The sequence below is a fragment of the Chaetodon trifascialis genome, chromosome 4 (genome assembly GCF_039877785.1).
Source record: "Chaetodon trifascialis isolate fChaTrf1 chromosome 4, fChaTrf1.hap1, whole genome shotgun sequence".
Taxonomy (NCBI): domain Eukaryota; kingdom Metazoa; phylum Chordata; class Actinopteri; order Chaetodontiformes; family Chaetodontidae; genus Chaetodon; species Chaetodon trifascialis.
The window spans coordinates 30,702,754-30,723,054 of NC_092059.1; the positions used below are offsets into that span (position 1 = coordinate 30,702,754).

Consider the following 20,301-nt stretch of genomic DNA (forward strand, 5'->3'; position numbering starts at 1 on the left):
ATGCAAGTTTCTGTATGGACAGAGAGGTCAAAAGACACTGTAGAAAAGGAAAAAAAATATATTGCTGTACATCACAGGTAGGCTACATTACCTGTATGTCAGTGCTTACTGTAATGTATTGGACTTACAAGCACAAAGTCGCACCATAGCTCCTTCAAATGGTCTGTGTTTCTTTTGAACGGGACCCTGTAGACCTGTTTCATAGCTAATGAATTCCTCTTGAGGACACGGTCCAGTGTAGACAGGCTGACATTCTGGATCGTATTAAAAGCTGCATTATCTGCTAGGATTTTCTGTTTAATTTGTCTTAGGGTAATTGCATTGTTTTCACGAACCATGTTCACAATTAGGGTCTCCTGCTCTGGTGTGAAAACACGTCTTTTTCCCCCACTGTGAGGTTGTCTTTCAGTCCTGCAAAATATAACTACTGTGAGCACACTGTATTATATTGAAATGCAGTATTGTATTACAGTACACAGTATATACAGTACACAATGTATACAGTACACAAATACATAGTACACAAATGCTGTATTATTTTACAGTACACAAGACAAATAGATTTATAGTAAAGTATAAACTAGTACCTGTTCTCCATCCTGAATGTTCTTATGATGGCACCAACTGTGCGTCAGCTGAGATTGGGCTGGACCTTCAAGCCAGCCTCCCCCATGCTCAAACCATGGTTCAGCACATGGTCTATCACAGTGGCCCGAATCTCATTAGATATAATGGTTCTCCTTCTTCTTACTCCTCCTTCTCTCTGTCCTCCTCCTCCTCCTGCTCTTCTCTGTCCTCCTGCTCCTCCTGCTCCAATCTGTCCTCTTCCTCCTGCTCCTCTCTGTCCTCCTGCTCCTCCTGCTCCTCTCTGTCCTCCTGCTCCTCATGCTCCAATCTGTCCTCCTCCTCCTGCACCTCTCTGTCTTCCTGCTCCTCTCTGTCCTCCTCCTGCTCCTCTCTGTCTTCCTCCTCCTCTTCTCTGTCCTCCTCCATGTCCTCCTTCTCTCTCTCCTCCTCCATGCCCTCCTTCTCCTCTCTCCTCCCCTCCTTGCCCTCTTTCTCCTTCTTCTCCTCCTCCTCCTCTCACTCTTAGACTTCTCCTTCTCTGGTTGCTCTCTTCAAGGTTCTCCATTGTTCACCAAACACAGAGGAGGAGGCTCAAGGCACTTATATGCTGCAGTCCTGATTGCTAATTGCTCACCAGACCTGAATTTGTTGAGTTTTGAACACTTGTGTGTTGTAGGTTGATACCACTGAGTTGTCACATGAGAAGTTTGTGTAACAACAGAACACTGTGTGAAGTGTTTTGACAACAAGTTAATGTGCAATTGACTGCAGAGTGTATTGTAGGTTGAAGCTTTGAGCTTTTACATGAGAGGTGTGTGCAACAACTGCACATTGTGTGTAGTGTTTAGACAACAAGTTAATGTGCAATTGACTGCAGAGTGTATTGTAGGTTGAAGCTTTGAGCTTTTACATGAGAGGTGTGTGCATTAACTGCACATTGTGTGTAGTGTTTAGACAACAAGGTGATGTGCAATTGGCGTCGGAGTGTAAAGAAGGAAAGTCAGAGTCTAGGGGAGTCATAAGGGAGTGTGAAGTAGTGACAATTCGGGTCGAGCGAATGGTGCGTGAAGTTAAGGTTGTGCAAATTGTGCCAAAGTTTAGATTTTTGTGTGTTAACAATCGTGAAAAACTGTATTACAATTCCTCACAATCAGACTGCCCAAATTCGTTGCTAAATACTCCAGCTGATCCAGAGGGATCAGTGATCAGGCATGTGTTCTTACAAAAACAAGGAAAAGAGATCATATTTTTTCTGCACTCTGCCACTCTGCAAGGCTCCCTGTAAAATCCAGAATAGAATTCAAAACCCTTACTCCTTACTTACAAAGACCTAAATGGTCAGGCACCATCAATCTATCTTAAAGAGCTCATGAGAACACTTGAACACTGAGTTCCCAAAATGCAGACTTAGTTATGGTTCTGGCCTCTCTCTCGGTGGGTGTGTGTGCGTGCGTGTGTGTGTGTGTGTGTGTGTGTGTGAGAGAGAGAGAGAGAGAGAGAGAGAGAGAAACTGCACTAACTAGCAAATCTTTATCAGCTGTGCTTCCCCCTCTGTAATTAAAGGCTGCTATGGTGATGGTAACTGCTTTTTGACTCCAAGCTCAGATCAGTTCATTTCATAGAGATTTTAGCTGAGGAGCACCTCTTATACTCCTGCTTCTACCTCAAAGTCAGTAACTCCTATGGCCTAAATGGTGATATTGTGAGAAATAGGAGGCCCTGCTGGGCACACTGTGTGAAATTTGTGTGTGTAGTGTCAAAAATGTGAGAACAGGAACAGTTTCTGCTTTACTCCTGAATTTTGTGCCCACAGTTAATATAGGAGTCAATGCAGGCCTGCCATTTGCAGGCTCATGGGACCAAAAGTACAAGTCTGTTTGCTTCTGTAGTTACATGTCTGTGACTAGCATATTTTCCTATGGTTTAATGTGTAAATTACATACAGTATGTGGAGTGAAAATTGTGGAAGTGAGATTTTAAGAAGCAATTTTTAGATCATTTTTCAGCTCATCTCCACTGTTCCCAACAGACTCTGAACATTCTATCTCACACACAAAAATGTGAAAATCTGAGAAAGGAAACTTGACACTGCAGTTGTGTATAAAGTTTGAATATGAAAAGTTGAGTTAATGTGTGAAAGTCCCATGTCATGAGCATTTTAAAGTTTGAGTGGAGTTCAGGGAGGACAGCTGGCAAGATCTTTACTGACCTCAGCAGTTATCTCTCTGCCAAGGTGCCATCTCAGAGCCAGCATACAAGGGGGTCACCAAAAAATAACACACAGCTTCCTTTAGTGAACCTGTCCAGCTCGAATTTATTCATTTCCGTAAATGGCCTCCAGATGATGACTTCACTTTTTTTTTCATACAGACACTAACAGCTTCCCCTAATTTTGCTTGATAAGACCTCCTCTCATGAGTATGTATAGTAAGTGCATGCACTGTTGAATTAGCCTCACACTGGACAGCTCACACCATCATCTGATGACACCAAATAATTCTCAACATAGCTTTAGCTTGACTTGCATCATCAGAGGCCTGGGGATTGGATTCAGCATCAGGTCAGCACAATTACAAATACAATTTGTAATTTGGCAGATGCTTTTATTACGTACATATGAGATTTTCATACATCACATGCAAGGTTCTACATGGTAGAGAACCAGAGTAAGTGCCCCAACGCAACTTTGTGGTCCAACTGGACATAGGTGCTAGGAGACAGTGCTACGATTTAATGTGCAAAGAGTCGACCGAGAGGTTTTTTTTTTTTTTTTTTAAATAAAAAAGGGTGATCAGTAAAGATCGAAAAATCGAGCACAGGTAACCACATCAATTACATGACAAGCTAGTAGTTACCATGGCATGTTTAGAACAAAATATAAGTACATGCATTTGGCCTGCAATTAATAACCCTGTTATGTTCTGTCTTGAAATTGTTTTGTCAAAGTTACAATATGTCTGACTATGCCGTTTTTTCGCTTTGATTTACGTGATTGTGTGAGGGCAGTATGTTGACACCCAACTGTAGCACATTTCGTGCAAACATAAATGTGATTCCAAATTTAGATTTTTGTCATAAGCTCTTATTCTGAATAATTCGGGCGGAAGTGTTTCTTGTTCATGCCAGTGGAACACAGCTGATTTGACTGTGGTCCTTAGGAGCAGCAGTGTAGGGTAACTGGTTGACGGGACGCACTGGGAGACAGCAGTGAGAGAACACCTGGATGTAGGGATTTCACAGACTCATCCGTCTCACACCGGTTTACACACCGTGCTGCAGAATCTACCATCCGAGCTGTAGTTGTTTGACGCTCCATGTGCTCGTTGCTTGGTCCTTGTGTTTCCATAAATTTCTCTGTTCGCAGGGTGCGACAGGCCCACGGTGTTCTGCAAACCGAAATATCAATTTCCTGCTGTTTTGCTTTTGGATGCCTAGAGCTTCATCCTCAACACCGAAAATAAATTCGAATAATTAGGATCATATAAGTAAGACGGAGTAAGGAGGCGTCGTGCCAGGCAGGCGTCACTCGGAGTCTCCTCCATTCTTCCTTAGCGTGGTATGAAACAACAAGAACACGTCGTTGGAATTATTTCACCTGATTTGTTTGTACGGAAACATCTGGAACGTTGTTCTGCTGCAGGTTTTTTTCTACACTGAGGTCGTGTAAGTATGTATGGGCATGTACAGTGCTGCGATCAGATATAGTTTACTGTTATTGTGTGTTGTGGGCTCATTCTGTTAAGGTGGCATGGCCTACAATACCACTGGATATTCAACTGCTCCAGCTTTCAGTATGACATGCATTATGACAGTACAGTACATTATAGTAACTGCATGTTTAACCGAGATCGAATGGCACATGGCTTTATTGTACTGTATGTCATTTGGAATTAATTTGAACTTCTACTTGTAGAGCTGCAACTAGTTTTTGTAGTAGTATAAACATTATAAAACACGAGATAAAATGACTTCATAATTTCTTATTATTACACGTAAAGGCTTAAATCACGGTAAAAATGAGCAGAGATTTAAAACGTCACAGAGTTAATATCTCAATAATTGTTTCAAATTTTGCAAGATACTGAAGCTAATTATACCATACACACTCAGTGGCCCCTTTATTAGATACAGTGTATTGCAATTCAATGCAACAGCTCTGCCATAAGTTCTACCTTTACAAAATTTATAATTCAGTTTTTGTCAGAGAGGTAGGAATTCAATTATATTTTCATTATTGGGGTCATAGTTAAAGGTAGTGGCTGATTACATTTTCCAGAGAGGTGTTTACATTTTTTTGTCTTACCTTTTTATGTGCATGAGGGCCGTTGAATAGTTGAAACACCACTCAATACCGTGCTGTCAAGTACAATTCCACCACTAACTATAACCGCAATGCTAAAACATACACTTGATTTAACATCTGTTATGATGTAAAAAAGAAAAAAAAGAAAAAGAAAAAGAAAAAACCCTAACATTGTAAAGATCTCAAAAGCACATTTGATGGCACAATATTTGGATTGCACTAGACAGTACAGGTGTACCTAATAGTGGCCACTGAGTGTATTTAACATGCAGATAAACCATCAAAATAAGAAAATAAGTACATATGAAGTAGTAAAATAAGTAATTAATTTTCATGCCTATTTTTTCTCATGTTTTTGAGGAGTAGGCTACATCGTCTTCATATTTATGATGGATTTATGTGCAAGCAGGATGTGCCTGATTTTTGCAATGGTTATGTAGGTGAAAAAAAGGCAGTCCTTGAAATTTGTTTTACATGGGAGTGAAAGGACATGTCCTGATCAAAGACAACTCCCAGATTCTTTAAAGTGGTGCTGGAGGCCAGCACAATGCCATCCATACCTGATATGTCATCAGAAAGTGAGTTTCTAAGGTGTTTAGGGCCTACTACTATAACTTCAGTTTTGTCCGAGTCCTGTCCTGAAGACACGCTTGTAGTCTAGTTAACTGATTGGTTTCTTCTGGCTTCATTGATAAATATAGCTGTGTATCATCTGCATATCAATGAAAATTTATTGAGTGCTTCCTGATAATGTTCCCTAAAGGAAGCGTATATAAGGTGAATAGAATTGGTCCAAGCACAGAACCCTGGGGGACTCCGTGGCTGACCTTTGCGAGCACAGAGGAGTCATCATTAATGTGTACAAACTGAGAGCGATCTGAAAAGCAGGATTTAAACCAGCTTAGGGCAGTTCCCTTAATGTAAATGAAGTGTTCCAGTCTCTGCAATAGGATACCATGGTCAATGGTGTCGAGTACAGCACTAACATCTAATAAGACTAGTACAGAGACAAGTCCTTTATCTGATGCAGTTAGAAGGTCATTTGTAACTTTAACCCATGCTGTCTCTGTGCTATGATGCACTCTAAATCCTGACTGGAAATCCTCAAATAAACTATTGTTGTGTCAAAAATCACACAGCTGATTAGCAACTGCTTGGGACTCACTGCCGTACTTACCATCAAGCTTTTATAGCTTATGTCAGATATTGTGAATATCATTGTCATATTGTCATTTTTTTGTTGAAATTATGCCGTCAGTGTAAGAAGTAACAAGTTGTAAAATAAGGGAATAAGGGCGTAACATTGTGGGAACTTCAAATGAATTCAAACTGTAGCTTTTTTTTAACTCATGGGAACTTATTGTGTTATTATGGGAGACTGTATGATCCTGAGCAACAGAGCTATAAGTTTGAAGATGCAATACTGAGTTCTTCATCGCATTCCATAAATCAGCTCTGATCTATTAGAATTTGCATACACTGCCTACCTACTGTGGAGGGTTACAGATGGTACTGTAACAAAATGAGGAAAAGCTGCATAGTTCCTAAATAACTATGGCATACATTTTTGATAGTATATCAAAATAGTATAGTATATGAAAAAAAAAAAAACAGACGTAAAATATGACAAGCTATACATGGGTCTTAAACTCAGTACATCTCTTCTAGCAGTAAACAGCAGACTAATGCCAAAACCACAGGCAAAAGCAATACAAAACATCTCATCTCTAACAGTTAACAACAGCTCTATGGAAGGCACTGTCACCTGCCACACACTTGTAGTCTGTCTGTGGCTCTCAATAATGTTTATGCTCAAATTAGAATAGTTAATCGGTAGTTAAAAATAGCCACAGTGTAAAGTCTTTGTGAACTCTTCCCAAATGACAGGTTGTTGCTCAGTAGTTCATACTGTACCCTGTAATAGCAGAATAGGTACCCAGTACTTAAAAATGCCCACAGTATAAATCCTTTTGTTTCCCACAATGTTATCCCCTTGTTCCACAACTTCATATCTTGCTCCCTTGTATCTACATGTATGTATCAGTACGTACTTTATTAGTACACCAGAAATTACACTGTAAATTTGAGAAAGTTATGCTGTATGTAGTGAGCTGTAATCTAAAGTGTTACTAAAATCTTTCTCAGACAAATAGCAACAGAACCTTTCAGTGAGTGATGCTGTACAGGCATCCAGCTCCAAAAGAGACAATGAAAAGGCCTTGATGATGGATTCTTACATGCAAGTCAATGCCTCACAGCAAGGATGGTTCCCATGGTGACAGTGATTCACAGACTGAGATAAATGTCCAAAAACAGCTTTAATTTGTGCTTGCTTTGTCAGTGTCCTGATTTTTAAAATTAGTGTATTCCTCTAAGACCTCCCTCATGGAGCTGCCAATACAACACACACACTTCTGGTTGGATAGGATTCATTCTTTCACAGTCAGGGAGGTATTTTCCACACCTTGATAACCAAGGAGGCTTGAATCATGGCCAGCTGGACTTGTAGAAACTGGAAAACATTTTGCCTGTCATCCCATGGGCTTCTTCAGTTGTAACTGACAGGTGGGAAATCCTAGGTGTTTAACGTCTGTGGGGCTGTTATCATGGTCATTCAAACCACTTTCATTTGTGGTCCTGAATGTGTAAGGTTGTTGTAGTCTCAATTTTACAACCTCCTTCATTCCTCTTTCAAACCATCTATCTTCTCTATCCATCACCAGAGAAACTAAAGAAACAGACACCTATGTTGATGTTAAATTTCAGCAAGCATAAGTCAGCAACACTAGCCATACTGTGTTTGGATTGAGTTCCCCCAACAACATGGTCTTTGGGATACTGAGCACCTCTCTTATTAAAATGTACCGCACTTAGATGTAATTTTATGGCTCAAGCCTTTGAAGGTAACCCAAATTTGCTGTTTTCCAACATGTGCATGGCAATCAAAAAGCTGAGCTCAGTTCTTAAAGCAGCAGTGTTGTTCATGATTGACCTGTTTGTTCACTGTCTCTTCATCCTCAGTCCTTTCTGTTGGTGTGATGGCTGTGTTGCTGGTGCTTCTCCCTGTGCTCCTCCTGTCCCTCCACACTACCAGTCGAGCATCTCCTTCCTGTCCTGTGAGCTGTCGCTGCTACAGCCTTACTGTGGAGTGTGGCTCCACCGGCCTGAGGGGCATTCCCAAACACGTTCCTCCATCCACACAGGTAGATCATTGTGCTGAAAGAGGACATGCACTGACATTACTACAGAAGTTACATAAATCTTGAACGATAAATCTTGAACCAATGACATACCTTTCACCATAAGTCATAGTTCTTTGAAACTTTTGTAGGGGAATCAGTTCATTAAACCTCTAAGTTAATGTTGCATTTGTTGACAAAATACAGGGCACCAACCTTCCAGAAGGATTTTATTTATTATTTCTAGTAATGCTGATTTAATAATAACGAATGAACTAACGGTAGACCAGTCTGATAATCTGAAGCGTAAATTCTCAATACAGGGATTGCCTATATCCAACTCAAAAGGACACTGTCTGACCATGACTTGAATGAAAAGTTTTATTATTAAACACAATAATGGGGGTGAACATGAATAATGAATAATACAACAAATAATATGGGTGATATGACGTGACACAAACAACTGTATGGAGAAACTTATGGCAAAACAATGGCAGAATGAGTTTGGCAATAGTGAGAAGTAGTTTTGAGGGAAAATGGGGACGCGAATGCAGTGTTAATTTCTTAAATGAATGACAAAGAGAATCTAAGGAGAATTGAGAGTATTATAGCTTACAACACCAACCCGTTATTCAAACCCGCAAAAGCATGCCTACTTTGCCAGTGACGCTCCGGTGGATGCCTGCTCCGAACTGACACGAAGGGGCTCCATGCTGTCGTTCGTGGCTCAGATCTACGCTGCGATCCAACGGCTAACCAATCAGACTGTGGTTGAAAGCTGATATTGGACAGGGAAGTTTCAGGAGCTGGAAGGTCTTCGGTGTCAGTTACAGACGAGGAACTGTAGAAGGTTTTATATTATAAATGAAAGACTCTGGAGACTTCACTCAGATGCTTTACTCTGGCTTCATAACAAAACTCTTCTTCTTTTCTCAACCTTCTCCAACATCACTAACAGTCGCTGCCTAGTGGGCACCTATCCTATTACACTGAACATCAGTACATCCCCCTCTTTTAGCTGACAAACCACTTTTCTTTACTTTTAAGGTTGAACTGCATTTTCAACTCAGACTGAGTAACATTAGAAGACAATGTGTCACACTCTGCTTTAGGGACAACAAACTGTTAGACGCATACATTTTTTTTTCAAAGGCCAGGGAAAACTCCCTGGACAACTAGAATGTTTATTCACAAGTCCAGTCTATCTGGAGGACGGAAAACCCTTCCCGACCTGGTCACTGTTTCACCTGAGTCTTCCTGCCTTGGGTCAGTCTCTGTCTCATCAGAGCAGGACAGACCTCTCTCAGGGAGCACTGTCAGGTAAGCCCTGTTTTTTCTTAAGCTCCCTTGGTCTGTGTTCACATTATAAGACCTTAATGTTGAAGCAGGTCCCTGGACAGTAGCTGTGGTCTGCGCTGTTCTAATCCACACTTTCTGTCCTGGAACCAAAACTGGTAAGACCTTTGTTTTATGTCTCAAGTTGAAAGACCGTCTCTGTTTCTCTTTTATTTGCTTGTCTTTTTCCTTGAAAGCACTGAGGTTTGGCCAGGCTGGTTTCAATGCTTGTGGAGTGGTTGGAACTATTGATCTTATCCTCCTCCCCATGAGCAGTTGCGCTGGGTTCAGCCCGTGGAGAGAGAGCTTTCTGAGGGTCTGGGCTTTTGCTGAGCAGCTGTTTAACTGTGCGGACAGCTCTCTCCGCTTCCCCGTTGCTCTGGGGCTAGCGAAGGCTGCTGGTCTTGTGACTGAAACCATAGTCCTGGGCAAAATTGGCAAAGTCTGTTGAAGCAAACTGTGGGCCATTTTTCTGATTTCTGGTAAAAATTACTTTCAGTCGCTCCATAGTTGTAGATGTTGTCAGAGTTGGGAGTTTTGCTATTTCGATATATTGGGAGTAGTAGTCGACCACCACGATGTAATGGCCATTCTTCCACTGAAAGATATCAGCTGCCACTTTTTGCCATGGTCCTGCAGGTAGGGGCGTGGCCATTAATGGCTCTGTCCATATGAAGATGCATCTGCAGATACCATCGTTTCTTTCTTAGGACTGTATTGTGCTAGGACTGGGGGTGAACTTAGCTCTTTTTTAACATTTTCGAAGGCTGTTATCTGTTGTGTGTCCAATGTCCATGTGCTGTCACTTTTTAACAGATCATGCAGGGGTTTTATGAGGGCTGGTAGGCTGGGTGAAAACTTGCCGACATAATTTACCATTCCGATGAACCAGCGGACTTCTTCCACGTTGCGAGGTTCTGGCATTTTCTCAATGGCGCTGATTTTGTCTGGATCAGCCTCGATTCCTGTTGCACTTATGTTATGTCCTAGGAATTTCACTTTCTCAACTGAAAACTCACGTTTTTCATTGAGAGTGAGGCCAGCTTTTTGACACTTTTTAAGTACTTCCTGCAGCCTTTCATCAAGCTCTGCCTTGTCTTTCCCATAGACTAGGATATCATCCGCATGATACAGAGCGCCCTCTGTCCCTGCGATGATTTGGGAGTTTCTCAACTGAAAATGTTCAGGCACAGAAGAGATGCCAAAAGGGAGGCTCTGAAAGCAGTATCTTGCGAAGGGGGTGATAAAATTTGTTAAAGGCTGTGATTCTTCGTGCAGAGGAACCTGCCAAAACCCAGACGTTGCATCTACCTTCGAGAAGACTTTTGCTCCCTCCAGCTGTGCCAGCGTCTCATCAACTGCTGGCAGTATGTGTCTCTCCCTGCAGACACTGTCATTAAGTCAGGTGAGATCCACACATATCCAGGGTCTTTTATTTGGTTTGGGGACCACAACCATTCCTGCGCACCATTCAGTTGGCTCCTCAATTTTTCTTATGACCCCCATTGCTTCCATCCTGTCTAACTCTTCTTTAAACTGGTCTTTCATAGGTAATGGGACTCTGCGTGGAGCTGAGAGTGCATAAGGAACTGCTCCCTCTTTCAGTTTTATCTTGTAGTTTCCTTGTAGCTTTCCAAGCCCTGAAAACACTTTTGGGAACATAGCTCTGTACTGATGGCTCTTCTCTGGTTTCATCTCTTGGACTGAAGCTACCTGTTGAATCAAGTTCAGCTTTATTAGAGCAGGGAGTCCCATTAGTGGCATCACTGGGTTTGCCACCACATACACATTCTGCCTTGTTTTCTTCTTTTCAGTTTTGATGTGTGCTCTCACGATGCCCAAAACCTGCAGTTATCTGGACCTTTAATCTTTTTTGGTGGTTTCATCAACCTGCCATCGCGTACTCTAGAGTACACGGAAGCTTGAATGGCCGTAACTGAGGCTCCTGAGTCCAGTTTAAATGTTATCTTCTCTCCATTCAGGCTGATTTCTTTAACCATACCTCCTCCGTTTCTTCTGTGTTAACTGACCCCATGAAGGCTATATCGTCTTTGCCACTGTCCACTATTGCTTCCACCCTTTGAGATGATCTGCAGACTGCAGCAAAATGTCCCTTTTTTTTTGCATTTACAACACTCTGCCTCTTTGGCTGGGCGCTGTTTCCATGGGTGTTGTGGAGTTTTACCACACCTCTTACATTTCTCAGTGTTGTGTCTTGTTTACTGTGTTTGGCTTTGACATTGACTGCTCTGGCCTGCATGGGGGAGCTTGTCTATATTGTATTCTCCCTCTACTTGTGTTTATGGCATCCACATTAGCACCTTTAATTTCTGTGTGTGCCCCTCGTAGCAGTTGCTGTTGTTTTCTAACTTCTTCCTGCTGCCTGACCTGCATTATTGTTTTTGCCAGTGTCAGGTCGGGGTCTAACTGAAGCCTCTCTGACAGCCTGGAGTCTCTTATCCCGACCACTATCTGGTCTCTTATCATTTCCTCCTTTAATGCACCAAATTTGCAGTGTTCTGCCAGTTTATGTACATCCGTGATAAAGTTCTTTGCTGACTCTCCTTGTTGTTGCTGCCTGCTATTCAACTTGGCATGTTCATATATGGCATTGTGCTTACGCACATAATGTTCACCAAAGGCTTTTGTCACCTCTGCATAGACAGCCTTCTGTTGGTCCGTCAGTGGCAGTGTACTGAGAATATCATTGTTCTTGTCGCCCATTACATACAGGAGAGAGTTGACTTGGTAATCTTCTTCTTTCCCATTTAGCCCTGATGCCAGTCGTCTGAACCTCTCGAACTGTCTTGTCCATTGCAGCCATGAGCTGGGCTCCTCAAAATTGAAGTTACCAGGAGGTGCGATGGAGAATATTTGATCCGTCATTTCCTCGTCTCTCCCTCCGGGCTCCGGTGCGGGTCTGCTGCTCTCCGTTCGCTGTGTAGCTCGTAGCTCTGCGTCGGCCAGGTAAACGATGCCTGTTTCTCCCGGACCATCTCAGACTCACTCCACTCAACTAACACTGCCTAGCACCTACTTTATACTCACAGTAGGTTCGCCGCTTTCTGACACCATGTAGAAGGTTTTATATTATAAATGAAAGACTCTGGAGACTTCAGGTAAGTTCTCACTCAGATGCTTTACTCTGGCAAAACTCTTCTTCTTCTTTTCTCAACCTTCTCCAACATCACTAACAGGCGCTGCCTAGTGGGCACCTATGCTATTACACTGAACATCAGTACAGGAACGGCTTCTGATGGTTATTTAAGCCAAACAAGTGGGTTGAGGCTGGCTAGAGGTCTGAGGGTTGGCGGCCGTATGGCAAAAAAAAAAACTTTAGGTTAATATGAATAATAAAATTGAGAGTCTCCTCAATGGCTGGTCGAAAATGTCTCCAAAATTATTATTACGTGACTAGAATTTTAACTGGAAAAATTGTGCGGCTTAACACGGCTAGCAAAAACTAAAGTTTCACAAAGATGAAAGACAAAGAAAAAGACGACTAACAAGACTAAAGACTAACAGGAGACAGAAGACTACTGAGAAAAGACCTAAAAAAGAACTGAGCGTCTTCTGCACGCTATAGGCTGTTGTGCATGTGGGACGGCTTGCAGGCGAGCAATGTGATTTCACCTTATAGAGCGAGAATTAACTAATGATTTGTACAAGGGGCTCATCTACTTCTCACTATGGTCAATCACATATATTTTAAATGATCAGTCTTCAATGGCATTTCGACATCGTTCACAACATGCATAAGACAATTCTTATGAATAAATGACAACATTCAACAATAATCATGATAACATTTTCTAATACTCATCCTAATGTACATGATGACTAAGGGTATATCTAACTTAATGGGCTCTATTTTCGACTCCGCCACCAGCGCGGCGCAGGCGCGGCGCAAAGTCGGGTCCGCTGCGCCGATGGGGCGTGGCGGCACAGACTTTGGTATTTTCGTGAGCTGCACCGCCGGCGCATCTCCACCTCCTTCTCATTTCAGTCCCACCCAGCGGCGCAACTCGGAAAGAGGGAGGGGAGAAGGCGTGCAGTGGGTTTGGCACAGCTGAGTCAAATCTTCACCAATCACAGCAGCTCCTCGCCTCACCTTTAAGAACACCGCTGGCAAGGCGCATGGCAAGTTTCCAGGAGACTGACATCACTCATGTCTCCTGACATCCGTTGGTATTACTTTGCACACCCGTTTGTATATACTGTTTATTTTTTCTCAGTATATATATATTGTTTTATATGATGTTCTATACTTTGTGGTATATTTTGTATATATCCCTGTTTCACCTGTGTACATTCGGTCAGGGTTAGTGACCATTACGCGTGCCGAACGCACTTGCAGTGTAGTCAGATGAGATACTGATCAAAATATAGGTCTGACTGTATGTGCTGACTCAGACAGTTGCATTGAATCGTCGCTGTTGCTAATTATTGATCGCAGTGTGTGTTCGATGACTGACCGAGCACTGCTGAAAACACCGTTAAAACCACGCTGCTGTCTTGTTGACGGTGTGATATATGGCATCATCACGTTTTCAGAGGATAGCCGTTATTACCTAGCAGCCACACATCCAGAGGGGTGTCCCCCTGAAAGACTGTAGGGATGCTAGAATTTGCCGGATGAACGAGTCATGTGCCGACCCGGGGAAAGTGGCATATAAGTTTGTCACCAGGCAATTTGAGTCACAGATCAGCAGACATCCCTGTGTCACCTGTGTACATTCAGTCAGGTTGAGTGATCATTACGCGTGCCGAACATGCTTTCGATGTGGTCAGATGAGATGCTGAACAAAATATATAAATTTAGGTCTGACTGTATGTGCTGACACAGATAGTTGCATTAAATTGCGGCTGTTGCTTATAATTGATTGCAGTGAAATGCCAGACACTGTGGAAACCTGACTGTGAGGTGTTGGTAGCGTGAGCGCACGACTCCGCCGCTTTACGAAAATCCACTTGCGCCGCCGGCGCACAGAGTTGACCAGGTCTGAGGTGGCGAGCTTTCAGCGCACTTTTACGCCGCCGGCGCAGACCGAAATGGTCGAAAATACCGGCTCATTATGCCGACACCTCCCCCCTACTGCGCTGCAACGCCCATCCTGGCGCACCTCTGTATGCCTCGGTTTACCAAAATTCCAAATGCGCCGTGCGCCTGCCTGCGTCGCTGGAAAATACCACTGCGCCGGCGGCGGAGTCGAAAATAGAGCCCAATATGACAAAGGAATAAAAAAAGGCAAACTATATTTGCTGAAATGATTACCAATGTTATGGTTACTACTAATAACTGTCTCACATCAAGCATATTCAATCTAACTGCTACAAACCTCTAGATGGCAGTATGGTGCCATGGTAGAAACTTAGACAAACTTTTTAGGAGAATTAAAATCACAGTTTTGTCATTTTATGAGCCAGAAACATGGGAAAAGCATTGATATCATACAGATTATGACTCTAGTATTGTAAGCACATCCTAATTTGAATCAAACATATAGATTTCATTATCCTTGTGAGATGGCAAAGAAGACATACAAAACAGTTTGCTCCAGGAATTGTCTAATTTACAACCTATCAGCATTATCTGATTTTGAAGGTTCCTCTGAGACCTGGTTAATAGCTCTTAAAAGTTGGGATGTTTTACAACTCAATTTCTCCTGAAGAAATGCAAGTAGAAGTAGAAGTGTGTGTGTCTCTTGCTCCCCTGAAGGAATGTGACAAGGTGTTCTACAGCCAGACATCTTGTCTCTCTCCGAATTAACACTTCCCTGTAAACAGTTCAAATGGTCAATAGCTCTTAAAAGTTGGGATGTTTTTTACAACTCCATTTCTCCTGAAGAAATGCAAAAAGGGGAAAGAAGGTCAGTTACAGGTCAGTTCTGCTACACTTTCATCACACAAAGAAAATGCAGCTGTCTTCACAATTACAATTTGTCATTTGGCAGACACTTTTATCCAAAGTGACGTACATATGAGATTTTCATACATCACAAGCAAGGTTCTAGACAGGGGAGAACAAGAGTAAGTGCCCTAATGCAACTTTCTGGTGTAATTGGACGCGAGGCAGTGCTACGAAGGGTGACAGTTAGCTTAGCCGTGCTATGCTAGCCATGAGTATTGCCTGTTGTGTGTGGGAGCGGTGGAGACCTGTTTGAGGTCAAATGATGACAGCAGCGAAAGGAAGTCAACCGCATGGGGTTTGTTGAGACGAATATTCGTGTCACCCATGCCAATCAGTGGGGTGCCATCATGGAATGGCTGAGAGTAGCATGTCCAGTTCAGCTATAAAGTTCCCCAGTAGCCCAGGTGGGCGAGACCAATATATACAGCCTAGTGGGAGCTGTAACCATTATTGCATGATATTCAAAGGAGGAGTCTTAGAGGAGTAAGCTTGGTGAATTTCCAGTATTTGGAAATTAGTGCGCCTGTGACACCCGCACGTCCATCAGAACAAGGTGTGTGGGAGAAAGCGGAGACGCTGAAAGTGCAGCTGGTGTGGCTGTGTTTTCTGGATAGATACAGGTTTCGGTCTGGGCTAGTACCTGAATTTGATATAGCTTTACTAGTGCTTGGATAAATTCTGTTTTCTTTCCAGCAGACTGGCAATTCCATAGGCCAAAGGAAAAAGCAGAGGGAGTAGTTGAGGTTTTTATGAGTGAGTAGTGGTTCTCAGGATTGCGTCGCTTTTTATGGCAAATGTGCTTTTTTCGCATGCCCTGGATGGCTGGGATATAGTGGTAGCACGTGGGTGTGTGTACGGAGGAAGGCAGCAGGAGTAGTGTAAGAGTAGTGATGGTTACCTGTGTCCCTGCTCAGTGGACTCGCGCAAGTAGACTCGCAGGACCCAAAAGAGTCTTCACACAACAAGGGCTTACTTATGACGCTTCAGCACAGCCTGTATGTTAGGGTCACCATTTAACCTAATGAGCATGTTTTTGGTTTGTGGGAGGAAGCTGGAGTACCCAGAACATGCAAACTTCACACAGAAAGGCCCGACCCAGGAATCGAACCGGCGACCTTCTTGCTGTGAGGCACCTGCTACGCCACCGTGGAGCCCATGACAAACTAATAATAATAACAAAATAAGAAACAGCAACAATGAGAAGAAACGTAATATCAAAATGTGTGTGTGTGTGTGTGTGTGTGTGTGTGTGTGTGTGCGCAGAACAACAGTAATGATAAAGTGAAAAAATACAACATGGATACATAGAAAACAAAAAATGGCAAAGGCAGTTACAAAATAGCAGTTAATTGGTCTTTTAAGCATCGTTTGTGACATTTTATAGAACAGTATTTTGTCAGGTGGGAAAAGCCATTCCCCCTAAATCTTAACAAAAATTGACCTCTGCAAGTGAGAAATGAAGGATGAAGATCTGAAGATTGACGAGTTGAGTAAGAATGAACCAGGGGTTTGCTTTAAAGTAAGTCTTGAAATGCTTTGAAATATTCCCTTCACTTGAAAATAACTTTTAAATAAAAACACATATTAGGGACATATATATGTCATAAATAGTAAGAATCTAGAGTGTCTGAAATAGAGCTTGGAATTGAGAATCCCTTCGACTTTGAGGGCTCTATTTTCGATTCCGCCGCCGGTGTAGTGTAAAGTCAGGTCCGCTTCGCCGATGGGGCATGGTGGCGCAGACTTTGGTATTTTCGTGCACTGCACTGCCAGTGCAACTCCTCCCCCTTCTCATCTTAGTCCCACCCAGCAGCGCAACTCGGAAGGAGGGAGGGGAGAAGATGTGGAGTGGGTTTGACACAGCCGAGTCCAATCTTCACCAATCACACCAGCTCCTCGCCTCACCTTTAAAACACCACTGGCAAGGTGTATGACAAATTTCGAGGATGACTAAGCCCGTGCAGGAAAGTGTCCAATGCCCAAACTTCTCTCAGGAGGAGACTGCCATTCTGGTCTGGGAGGTCCAGGCTCGCAGTGGCCGTATCTACGGCCTCTAGAAATTTATTTCAATCTGTTTAGTGTGGAAAGTTATTGATCGTCAAATGTTTTTTGAACTGATGTAACCGCAAATACTCACTTAATGACAAAGCTGGGCGGTAAGGCGCTCCCTTCTCTCCTGTGCGCTCGCCCAGTTGACACGGCACATGCAGTTTGGCCTCTCTCCATCTTAAGTCCCTTAATGTGTCCTCCGTGAGTTTATAGTGGCATCCACGTCATACAGCCATGTTGTGTAAAACGCAACATGCCACGAAGAATGCACCCACACTCTGCAGGCTGTATGTTAATGAACCACCTGTGCAGTACAGACATCTAAAATGTATCTTGAGAACCCCAAATGTGCGTTCGATGACTGACCGAGCACTGCTGAAAACACCCTTAAAACCACACTGCTGTCTTGTTGAAGGTGTGATATATGGTGTCATCAACCACGTTTTCAGTGGATAGCCGTTATCACCTAGCAGCCACCCATCCAGAGGGGTGTCCCCCTGAAAGAGTGTAGGGATGCTAGAATTCGCCCAGGTCTTGAGTGGCGAGCTTTCAGCGCACTTTTACGCTGCCGGCGTGGAGCAAAATGGACCAAAAATCCAAATCTGCCGGCTGATTATGCCGACACCTCCCCCTACTGCGCTGCAACACCCATACTGGCGTACCTCTGTGTGCTTCGGCTTACCAAAATACCAAGTGCGCTGTGCACCTGTCTGCACAGCATGAAAATACTACTGCGCGGGGTGCGCACCCTGAGTGTCCTCAGCACCTTCTTTGTCACCAGCTCTAAGGGGGACCTGTAATGTTTGGTTTACTGAGTGGACTTTTCACATCCAGCAGCCACCAAAGTGGGAACTGAGCTTGAATAATATCCCTAGCATTTCTCGCTTCTGTGCCCTATTTGTACAGAATAGGGCCCAAAGCAGTCTACACCTATGAAGAAGAAGACTGGCTTATATGGGTGTAACCATCTTGTGGGTTGTGCCATCTCTGACACCTGAGGTAGCCCCACTCATGGTGACAAAAAGCTTCTCACCCACATGTATTTGCACTGAATCTCAGAAAAGAGATTCAGGGCTTTGATGATGTAGCTGCTCAACAAACTCTTTATTAACCAGTTTTGTTACTGGGTGCTTGATGTCTAGCATGACCAGTCACTGCATGAAAAACCACATTTTCGACCCGTAAATCCCCGCAAACTTCACCGGCTCCAAATATCGTCAGAAACGAACCATCTGTCGGCGGGGGGCGTGGTTAATCGTGCCTTTGCGAAGGTGCGAATAGCTCTAATTAGCACATGAATGCTACCGACGTTGATCTACTCAGGCTGGCCTGCTGACTTCACAAACAACCATTGGATGATTCCACAGGCATTTTAAAAGGAACCCATCATGTGATTGGATAGCAACTGCAATCACATGAGTGAGCGATCATGTGATTGGATGACAACTCTGCTGCTATTGGTCATCTGTGTGCCACAAATAATAATAATAATGGTAATAGTAATAATAAATACATATTAAATTAAATACTATGTAATAAATTAATAATCAAAAATAATTATTATATTGTTATATTTATGTATATATAAAATATAAATTATATATATTTTTTATTTGATTGATGATTCATTGATTTATTTGGCAATCCACCTTCTACACTACCACACAGTAGAACACAAAGAACACAGTTGACAGAAACATTTTGAAAAAAAGTCTGTAATGAAATCGTGACACACACATTAACAAGGATCAACCAAGTAAAATCAGTGACTACTGGGGAAAAAAAGCAAGGAAATGTGCAGAGGGGTTCACTGACAAGAGTCTCTGGGTTGGGCCATGCCGCTGGTCCATGGTGCATGAAAAAGAGTCTAAGGCCTATGGAAATGCTTCTTTGCTGCCTCTGGGTCATACTGAGTTGGCGCCTGTTGCTTTGAAGGGGACTCGATGCGAAGCCTCTTGCGGTGTGTCTCCACATACTTTGGGTCTCTCTCCAGCCGATTTTGCAGAGTCTGGCAGAGTTTGGAGAGCTAGGACACTCCTTCTTGCTTCCAGCAGCTGTAAATACAGGTGTTAATATAATATTAGTACTGCTAAGAAACAATAACACATGAGGGGGCGGGGCTTCTGGTTGGAAAGTGATGTTCAGGCTGCTGATTGGACAATAATATTAAGACTTAGGCCGGCAAAATAAACTCCTTTCTCTCTCTTTTTTTCGTGTGGCTTAAGGAGGGCAGTGCATTATCGCCCACTATGGGCCAGCCGCCCCTGAGCATGACTACGTTGATAGCCTCTGGATCAGGAGAGCTGCTATGGTGTAGGCAGCCACACAGCTGGATGAACTCATCATTTCCATTGAATTCTGGGACCTTAGGAGGCAGCTGATCCTAATCACTGGCTTCCCTGACTTCAGCTGGACAAGGTGTAGAGAAGCAGTCTAACTGCACTTGCTAAAGGAGGGAGGTTTTTGCCTTATGGTTAATACGTGTGACTGCATCTTTGGCTGCTTTGTTTGAGAAGTGTGCAGCAGCAGTTATCATTTTAACAGAGTGGCATCAGGTATAGGAGGTGCAGGTGGTGCAGATGGTGCAGAGGTAAATCTACAGAAGTCTGGCTTTCTGAGGTCCTTGTGATGAACTGAAGTTGTCTGAAGGTGGGGTCTCTGGCAACTGATTGGTCCTATTGCGCAGGAGGGGTGGCCTGAGGCTCCAGCTGCTATCAATTGTTAGCTCAGAGAGTTGCTACCCCCACCTGATGTCATCTACAGGGACTCCACATAACACCAGGTGTCACCAGAATGTCCAGGTCCTGAATCTCTCTGGTGCCTACAAAGACCTTAAAGGTGCATGAGTCTGACTTCATCCAGGTGAGTACATTGGTAGTGTTAGTCCATAGCTAAACCTGCTGGATGGAAGCCCAGTGCTGAGTAACTGTTCTACCTGAACTCCTGTGCATCCA

At 43.2% G+C, this 20,301-nt stretch overlaps 1 protein-coding gene across 2 annotated transcripts in view; it reads left to right on the forward strand.

The window, feature by feature from the left end:
* Positions 1-3,699: 3,699 nt before the first annotated feature.
* The window catches only part of LOC139330261 (leucine-rich repeat-containing protein 24-like), a 72,140-nt gene continuing 55,538 nt past the window's right edge, over positions 3,700-20,301 (forward strand). Inside the window, exons 1-2 of one of the 2 annotated variants that reach the window (XM_070961083.1) lie at positions 3,700-4,230; positions 7,892-8,073. In XM_070961083.1, the coding sequence (XP_070817184.1) occupies positions 7,909-8,073 (165 nt within the window). In that variant the 5' untranslated portion in view covers positions 3,700-4,230; positions 7,892-7,908. Of the gene's footprint in view, positions 4,231-7,891; positions 8,074-19,659; positions 20,210-20,301 lie in introns of those variants that run through there. The other variant, XM_070961084.1, reaches the window with a different exon arrangement.